Genomic DNA, 10,128 nt, shown 5'->3' with positions numbered 1-10,128 from the left:
ATTATATGTTATTTAAATAGGAATGTTTCAACAGGCATTAGCGAAACAAAAATGATTGCGTTTGAAAGAATAATTAATTTAACGCAACAAATTAGGAAAGATTGTTAAAATTGATCCATCGATTAATTTTTTTTATTGGGGAGAAAAAGGTATATTTTTTTCAATGATATTTGGACAAAGTCATCTTTTTCTTATCGTCAAAGTTTGTTAACGAATTCAATGGAAATATTAAATTATAATTAAATCATATTAGATTATAATATATGATTCGATATTAGATAAGATTCGATAGATACAAATTTTTCAAAATTCAAGCATGATTCACATTTTCGTCAATATATTAAAACTTTACAGAATAGAGATCTTATTAAAATTTATTAAAGAATTAAAAACAAATGTCTTTGTCTCTTTAAAGGGAAAAATAAATTCCGTCATTTTCGAAATTATTTCAACAATTTCGCTGAAGTTTAACTAATATCTCTCGCCTTTATTGCCAATAGACAAGTTAATTATCATCTCATTATTTGAAAATTGTTATTTATATTTCGCAGTAACCGGATAGAAAAGGAATCGTGCGATGACGAGCTCTCATAACGTGCGAATTTGCATTCGCTTACTGCATACCCTGTACAGGATGTGTGAACGTGACGTGACGAGCATTGAAGTCTCTCCACCGGGGAAACTCCTAAAGAACGATGACGTAGTCACATCTTCGCGCAGGACCGTCTCATCAGAACCAGTCGCGACGCTTCTGTTATATCGCCGCACGTTCGCTTTGCTGTGATGGCAACAATATAATTATTCATTGTTCGACAATGCATGTCTGCCGCGCGAGGATGCTGCCTATGCCGGATCGCCTCGCGGCGTCTGGATTCGCCTCGACAGATTCCCTTTCACGCATATACACATTAGTAAGTTGGGGGTATCCTTATATATATATGTACGAGTCTTCGATCTCTCAGGATGCTCTTGGCAATCGGCGCTGCAGTGTACACGAGGCAACCGGTAAAGTAACTACGAACCGGCCTCCGCCGAGATGATCGAGATGCGGCCTGGCTGTTTAAAGTGTTCCCTGACGATTGCCTTCGTCGTGTGCACGTATATCGTTGGGTCAGGTAGTGTCGCGAACTTAAATGAGTAATTTATCATCCCAAATCTCATATTTCCAAAAATCGTAGTATTTAACATGATATTTAATAAAGAAATGAAAAATCTTCTTGCCATCTTTCAATAAATTAATTTTCTTATCTTTTTCATTTATTTTTATCTTTATTTTTATTTAAAATTAAAGGAAATAGATATAAAAGTATTTATATTGATTCTAATACATTTTAAAAATAAAAGAGATTAGAAAATAGGATTTTAAAAATAAAGCTATATTTTTGTGATCGAATTAATTTTCTCAAAGCTTTTTTAAAATTAGACTTGTATTATTTAAAAAAAAAATTGATATTTCAAGAACACACTTCATGTAATCAATCAAGTTAGAATCAAGTTATTTAGAAATATTTATTTTGTATCTGATTGAATTTAAATATTTTAATTTATAGTTTGTGTAATCTCTATATACAATATTATGATATCTTTCAGGTGCAAATGGAGGTAGTAGTGGCGCCTTCGGTACGTATATGAATCTTTTCTATATGTGTTTCTGATAATGAAATCATCTTTATAAATAATGTTAAAGGCCATCCTTGCCATACGACTACGTCATAATTTGTACATATATCTAGAATCACTATATCTATGGAGAAAATATAATATTATTTTTTCATTCGTGTAAAATATTCTCTGCTAAAAACAAATTGTTCAAAATTTGCAGCCTTTGTCTAGAAAATAGAAATGATTAAATCTATCGTGAAATATTCGGCCTCTCTCGCGTTTTTGTAAACATAAAGAAAATTTATTCCCTTATTGATATGTAAATTTTTCAACGCGAAGCCTCGTTCTCTCACAACCCTAGAGTTATATATTTTGATCATATTGAGTGAACGAGTAAAAGATAAATGCATTAAATTTGTACGAAAATTATAATTGACGCAAATTACTTTTTTTTTAAATATCATAATTTGAAGTAAAATAGAGAGAATAAATAAAAAACATGCGTATGCGTATATCATTACTAAAATTGGCATTTGTTCTTCACGTACAGCATCAGCCAGTGCTTACGCTGGAGCCAGTGGATTTGCATTAAGTAACGCCGGTGCATTTGGAGGAGCGGGAGATTTTTCCGGAGACCACGACGGACACAAAGGAATTCGCAGCTATGACAGCAGCGGCTTCTCCCATGACAATGACGCCGATCGCGGTGCGAAGTCTTACGGCGCCGTCCCAGGACACGGCGCCGGCGGTGACGGAATAAAAGGCTCGGATCATGGCTATAATAAGAACGACTGTTCCAAATGCAAATGGGAAAATGACGATTATTGGGAACGGGATGAGCCAGAGGAGGAGGGGGACGAGAATGATGGAGACGAATGCGATGACGGCCAATACAAGCCTGACGGGACGCGTCATCGAGGCGCGGGCGGATCTGGCAAAGGACATAGACCAGGGTCACATCCATCCGGCGTACACAAGACCGGACCCACAGGCGTGTATGTGGATGCTGAAGATGGTAGACCCGCTGGACCTTTCAGTGGTGCTGGCTATCCAGTGCCGACTACTGGATACGCAGCTCCAACTGGTGGCTTTGGAAATACGCCGAAACCTGGATCCGGTTGGAATACTCCATTTTCCTATACGACATTAAAACCTGGATATGCTGGTGCAACCGCAGGCGCACCAGCTTATGGCACACCGTCAAGCTCTCGGCCAGATTGGAATAGAGGAATAACGCCGAGTAGTTTTGCTACCACGTCGAAGCCTACTTGGGACAGTTCTTCTAGACCTGCTGGACATTTCGTAACAACTCCGAAACCTGGAACAAATTGGGATACCGGATCCGGTGCGCCAACTAGCGCACAACCTTCGTGGAAACCTTGGAATACTGGACACGATGGTACACCTGTTGCGAGCACATCGAGACCTGGACAAGGATGGAATACTGGATTTGATAATACTCCAACAACAGACTTTTCGCAGAAACCTGCGCCAGGCTGGAATGCCGGCCGTCAACCCACCGGAAGCTTCGGTGTTACACCGAAACCTGAACCGAATTGGAATACCGGACCCGATAATACTCCAGCCGGAGGACTTCCGTTCTCGCAAAAACCTGGTTCTTGGAGCGGTACTCCTGGACATGATGGCGCAAACTTTGGTACAACGCCGAAACCTGGACAAAGCTGGAATGCTCCATCCGGCGGTAAACCGAGTTGGAATACTGGACACGATGGTACACCATCAACTGGACAAGATTTGATAATACTCCAACAACAGACTTTTCGCAGAAACCTGCGCCAGGCTGGAATGCCGGCCGTCAACCCACCGGAAGCTTCGGTGTTACACCGAAACCTGAACCGAATTGGAATACCGGACCCGATAATACTCCAGCCGGAGGACTTCCGTTCTCGCAAAAACCTGGTTCTTGGAGCGGTACTCCTGGACATGATGGCGCAAACTTTGGTACAACGCCGAAACCTGGACAAAGCTGGAATGCTCCATCCGGCGGTAAACCGAGTTGGAATACTGGACACGATGGTACACCTATTGCGAGCACGTCGAGACCTGGACAAGGATGGAATACTGGATTTGATAATACTCCAACAACAGACTTTTCGCAGAAACCTGCGCCAGGCTGGAACGCCGGCCGTCAACCCACCGGAAGCTTCGGTGTCACACCGAAACCTGAGCCAAATTGGAATACCGATAATACTCCAACCGGAGGATTTCCGTTCTCGCGAAAACCTGGTTCTTGGAGTGGTACTCCTGGACATAGCGCAAACTTTGGCACAACGCCGAAACCTGAACAAAGCTGGAATGCTCCATCCGGCGGTAAACCTGAACCGAATTGGAATCCGGATTATGGAACGTCTGCCGGTACATCTGGTTGTCCTCGACCTGATTCAAGTTGCACTCAAGGTAGTACGATAATCTCTTTATGAAAAAACACGATAATATATTTTAATATGTTTTCTTTGTTTTCAGTGATTTTATAGAGTATCATTATTTTATATATTTTGTTATATATTCGTATTTCGAAGTTTGGAAAATAAAAAACTTATGTATTACAAATATAATAATCTCAATCTTAAATATATATTGTTTCACATAATATTAAAATAATATAATGAAAAACTTTATGAAAATTAGAATATAAAATTATGTGTATAAACTTTATATAATATATAGTAGTAAGAATAAAAAGAGAGAATATATTTTATTTTACAAATTTTATTTTTATTTTATATATATATATATAAAATAAAATTTATATTATATTTATAGTATATTTTTACAATAATATATGTTAATTATATGTATATTATACTAGGTAAACAAGGTCCTGTCAAATTGGGCGCAATACCTATCAATATTGATCAAACGAATGATGAATCTCCAAGTGGTATTTCTTCTGCGGGACCACAAACAGGAAGTGGTTTATCTCCTCCAAATAGTTATGGAAGCCCTAAAGAAAATCAGAATTGGCCTTACGGTCAATCTGGAATACAAAGTACGTGTTTCTGAAAATAACACTTCGTTATTTTATTATATATTTAATATAGTATTGTTTTTACTTAAAAAAATAAAAATACAACAATTTTAGATATAATCCATTTTTTATATGATTATATATATTAGAGATATTGTGAAATTTAGAATTGTTTTAAATTAATTTAAGTGAAATTTAGAATTATTTTAATTAATTTAGAATTGTTTTAAAGAATCTAAACTTAATGTTATGTGTGCATAGGTACTGGTGCTTATGCTGGAGCAAGTGTAACATCCGGCGTTGGAAACATTCCTCACGGAGGAGCACCTAATTTTGGAAAGAAAGATCATCCATTTGATAATAAACCAACGAACACTCAAACACCGTACAGTGGAGTAGATCAAGCACATCCTAACATTAGTAGTGGCACTTATAGTCCAGGAAGTGTTCCTGATTATAACAAACCTGGACACGAAAGTACATGGCCGTCGAATGTAGCAAATACTTTCGGGACCACCAAAAGACCGTTCGGAATTAATTCACCGGGTCCTGGAATTCAAGGTAATATATTCAATTCTGGAAAATTACCGGGATCTCCTGAAAGCGGTGCTTATCCAAGTATTACCAAACCAAATTATGGAAGCGGAATCAGTCCTGGTCAGCATGCAAGTGGAAGTAATACCTGGTATAATTCAGGAACGACAATTTCTCATACAAGATTTCCCGCTCCTGGATTTGGCACAACCAAAACTCCGTTTGGTCACACAAACATTCCAAGTCCCAGCAATTCATACAGTGGAACAGGGCTAAAACAACCCAGTTTTAATGTGGCAGGTAGTAGTGCAAGTGCGAGCGCTGGTGCAAGCACATTCGGATCATTTCCTGGTACGTATACTCCTTATATAACTCCAACAACGCCAACATATGAAGGAGCTTCGGATCATCCCGGAGTCAAAAGCTCTTCTAGACCTGCTTATGGAGTTATTCCTCATACACATCCTGATGCTGGAACTGGTACTTGGCCTGGCAAGCAATCTGGAAATGAAATTACTCCTGGAAGACAACCTGGAAGTGGAACCACGCTTGGTGGGTATCCTGGAAGCGTGAGTGATACTTCGCCCGGGAAACGACCTGGAGATAATAGTGGATCTTGGCCTAGTAAAAAACCTGGAGATGGAGGAAGTAATATTTGGCCTGGACAACAGCCTGGAAGCGTTAGTCCAACTTGGCCTGCTAGACAACCAGGTAGTGGAACCGGCAATTGGCCTAGTGGAAAACCTGGAGATGGAAGTAGTGCTACGCCCGGTAATTATCCTGGATTCGGAAGTGGAATTGGACCTATCAAACAACCTCCAAATGAAAGTGGAGCTTGGCCTAATAACCAACCTGATGGAAGTAGGACACGGCCATCTGAATGTTCGAACGGAAATTGTGGAAATGCCATCAGCAGCCATTGTGGAGGCGAAAATTATAATTGCGGGGGCAGTTGCACTGGAAGGGATAATAATACACCAGTGACACATAGACCATGTAGTGAACCAATAAGCGGTCCCAGTGGCGTTAATAAAACATATTATCCCGCTGGAACCGGTGATGGCCACGTTCCAAATATTGGGAATACATATGGATCAGCTTCACCTTTCAATAACGGAGCTTATCCTCAAAATGTAGGATGTAGAAGTGGAGATAATTCATGTAATCAAGGTAACAATGTGATACTTAACTAAAAAAATACTTTATACTATTAAATTATGAAATAATATGTGACTATAAGTAATATGTAATTAGAGAGTTATTTACACACACACACACACACACAACACAAACGTGCGCGCGTGCACATATCCATATACACATAGATTTAAATATAATTGAACAAAATTAAATCTTTATTTTAATTGAAGGCGCAAGTGTAACACCTGAAGATCCTGTGCGATGGAATTCCGTAAATCCATTCTTATTTGGAGGTATATATTGATGATGTACATTGATGTACATACAAAAATTTTGTTAAATCTTATTTTTATTATTTATAAATTACATTTTGCTTTCAATCTTAATATTTCATGAATATATTTATGAATATTTTTTTTATGAATATACTTATATGTTTTATGAATTAAAGAATATATATTAGTGAAGGAAAGAATATATAAGCGAAAGAAAATTTTACGATAATAAATTTTTCTTGAAGAATCTATTTTATAAAAATATTAAATTTTTAATTTTCAATATGAAGGTTTAGATTTTTAATCGTTATATGAAATTTACATAAAAGTATATAAGTATATATTGTAACTGATGAGATTGTTATCTTAAAAGAAAATGAGTGAAATTATAAGATAAGCATTTCAAAATAATATGAAAATCATTTTTCGAAGTAATTTTTTGATATGAAAATTATATTGTATAAAATATATATATATATATATATATATATATATATATATATATAAACATTATATTTTTCCTCATTATTTAGGCAGTAATCTGAAACAACATTCAGGTTCCTCGAACAGCGGAACTACAATTAAACCAATTGGAAAAGGAAATCCATTCTTCAATTCCGGTTGGAACGAGCATAAGCCTGAATATAACAATAATGCAAATAACGACAGAAATTTGATTCCTTATGATGAAGAAAATACGAAGCCTATTGGTCAAAACAATCCATTTCTGAATAACAACAGAAGAGGAGATACCGAAGTTAATCCTAATGAAAGTGTCATTCCACTCGGAGGAAGAAAACCTGAAAAATACAATCCCTTTTTCGGAAGTGCAAACAGTGGCTCAGATAGTCCATCATACACTGGGGGACAGCCTGACGGATATCCCGCATCGAGAAAGCCAGAAAGTGACGGTGTAAAGGGTTCTCATGGAGTTTCGCCGCAACAGGAAAATAGCGGCGGGGTTTATCCTACAGATGGAAATCCTGGCAGTGTCGATCCGTTACGATGTAAGTTGGGTATTTTTGGTTGCGGAACGCCCGGTAGCGGAAGCTACGAGACTAAGCATCCGGGAAGAGTACTTGGAGGAATCGGTGGAGGTGGAGATTCAGGAAACGTTAATGTTCCTGGTGGGCCCGGCAATCCTGGAACTGGAGTAAACCGTGGTCAGTTCGACGCAGGACATTCCGCATCGGCGGGAAGTAACTTGCCAGGATCGTTTGGTGGTGCTTACGCTGGATCTTTCGCCCAAGCTTCCAGCTTTGCCAATGCTAAATCTTTACCTTTCCCTAATACAGCAGGTTCGTTTGCAAAAGCATATAAACGTAAATAATTTTAAACATGTCTTTTTTATATAAAAATACATATATCTAATATGTACATGTTCTTGGAATAATTTAAAAATGCGACTTGTTTATATACAGGAAAAAAACATTATGTTATTTTGAAGAAAAAATCAATAATATGATAAAATTTTAAAATTATAAGAATATAATGATTTAACGTACAATCTTTCTTGCAATTGCTTGAAAATTACAACAAATTTCCAAGATTTATTTAGTCTTATAAGAACATTACTGCATTAATTCTTAAAGTTGCATATAATAATATGAAAAAGAGGTAAAATTGATCAAAATTAATAAATCGATGCCGATTAAATATACTTAGATAATCAGTATTGCAATGTTTACAAGCCGCAGAGTTAGATGGATATTAAAACGTACGAGGGAGTGGCAATTATATACATCAAATCAACGATGCGTTCATAATTTCTCGACGTTTATATCTTCCTCAAGTAGATCATATGAATGTGGATACTCAAATTTTCCCACAGCTAATTTAACTTCTCCATTTAACGATATTTATTGTGCACATTTTTGAAACGAGGCATAGGAAAGAGGGATAACAATGTATCTCTCTCATAATCGGAAATGCTTCGAGGTCATTCGCAATTGCATATGAGAGATTGGAAATACACATGTGTGATTGATGCGATCTATCGTACAATGATGCATAAATCAAATAAGAAGGGAACATTTGAATTAATAGTAAGCCCCAAATATCCGTTTCCGTTCCTCGACTACGATAGCTATTATACAATCCGTGCCACCAGTAATTAACTTACCATATTTATCTGTGATAGCAATGAAATATGCTTTTCAACATACCTCTTATCTATTTTATCACATAATTGGAAATGTGATTAACATGTCACATTTTAAATATTATATTTATATAATATTTTTTATAATATGCAGAATATTTTCAAATATGTGATTAATTTGTTTTAATCAAACTGCAACATGTCTTAAGAGAAAAAAATTTCGTTTAGATTCTACAATTAATTTACTTGTAAAAATTGAATAAATAAATTTATTGTGCAACTTTGTGTTCTCAGCATCTGGCAATGATTTTGGCCAAGCTAGTAGCGGAAATTGGCCTTCTAGTGGAGCACAAAACCAAGGCGGATCTAATTCCTGGGCTTCCAGCGGTGCCTTTGCTAGTAGTAATTCCGGAAGTGAGTTATAGGATTATTCTTTCAAAAAAGTTTATAAGTGTATATGTTGTATAAATTGCAGCATACTATTTTATTTAAAAGATAACAATTAGAAAATATCAAAATGAAGATATTATATATATTTATATTATTACAGGCTGGTCAGGACATTATCCTACCGACGTAAAGGGTTAATTTCAATCAGAAAATGTGAAACGGAATAAATGCAGATATGTTGACGACATAATTGTAATATTATTATATTTTTTATATTCGATGTGTTTCGCTACTTAATAATTATAAAATACTCTTGATTTTTTTTATATAAAGACTTTATATACATATTTATTACATCCGTTTTTGTCGCGATATACTATGATGGATAAAAAAATTTTTTTCGTTATATACATTGTCTATTTGTACACATTACATTGTATTTTATTCAATCAGCGAAGAATAAATAGATTTCGCAGAATCATGTGAATTATTGTTTACGCAAACGTTAATTGCCCGTTATATGATCGATAATTGATTATACACATTGATTTGTAACATTCCATAACTCTATAGGATGACACGTTAAAAAGAAATATTAATTTGCACTACTTTTTAGGATATCAATTTTGTTTTAAGTGAAATATATTCCAATTGAATATATTATTTGATTAATATAAAATAGAGAATAATTTTATAGCATAAATAGTATAGCAGTGATATTCGTAAATCAAAATTTCGAAAGTATATGTATGATCAATGTATCCACCGGTTATAAAAAGAATGAGTTATTATTCGCAAATAACTTATAATACAGAAGTAATTATAGGTCATTAAGAAAAATATAAAAGATGTGTGTTAGATGCGCATAGGATTAGTCGTTTTTGTTAAGGTTTATCGTGAGTCTGTTGGAAGTATAACCATCATGAAAATTACGTTTTTAATTTCAGTCATATTAATATTACTACTTCAACTGTGTAACGCGCAACCTCGTCCTTGTAAGTCTTATTTATTGTTACTTGTAATGGTATTGTGACATTTCTTCATTTTACGATTTCGCACGATTTGTTTAATGATAAAATTTGTGCCTTTGATAAATT

The 10,128-nt window shown here is 35.7% G+C and overlaps 1 protein-coding gene across 2 annotated transcripts; it reads left to right on the top strand.

The window, feature by feature from the left end:
* Nucleotides 1–942: 942 nt before the first annotated feature.
* LOC105249233 (collagen alpha-1(I) chain-like) lies at nucleotides 943–9,499 on the top strand. 2 transcript variants are annotated; one of them, XM_025408951.1, is made up of 10 exons: nucleotides 943–1,115; nucleotides 1,591–1,620; nucleotides 2,153–3,334; nucleotides 3,640–4,020; nucleotides 4,433–4,612; nucleotides 4,853–6,295; nucleotides 6,496–6,558; nucleotides 7,074–7,838; nucleotides 8,936–9,055; nucleotides 9,192–9,499. In XM_025408951.1, the coding sequence occupies exons 1-10, from the start codon at nucleotides 1,037–1,039 to the stop codon at nucleotides 9,227–9,229; spliced, it is 4,281 nt and encodes a 1,426-aa protein (XP_025264736.1). In that variant the 5' UTR covers nucleotides 943–1,036; the 3' UTR covers nucleotides 9,230–9,499. The 2 variants fall into 2 exon arrangements, with proteins under 2 accessions (XP_025264736.1, XP_025264737.1); XM_025408952.1 differs by having other exon boundaries at nucleotides 944–1,115; nucleotides 2,153–3,050; nucleotides 3,356–4,020; nucleotides 7,098–7,838; nucleotides 9,192–9,498.
* The last annotated feature ends 629 nt before the right edge of the window (nucleotides 9,500–10,128 follow it).

This window comes from Camponotus floridanus, unplaced genomic scaffold (genome assembly GCF_003227725.1).
Source record: "Camponotus floridanus strain SB8 unplaced genomic scaffold, Cflo_v7.5 scaffold24, whole genome shotgun sequence".
In the NCBI taxonomy this organism is placed as follows: Eukaryota; Metazoa; Arthropoda; class Insecta; order Hymenoptera; family Formicidae; genus Camponotus; species Camponotus floridanus.
Note: the sequence above shows the minus strand (reverse complement) of the source record. Positions and strands in the feature narration are given on the sequence as shown.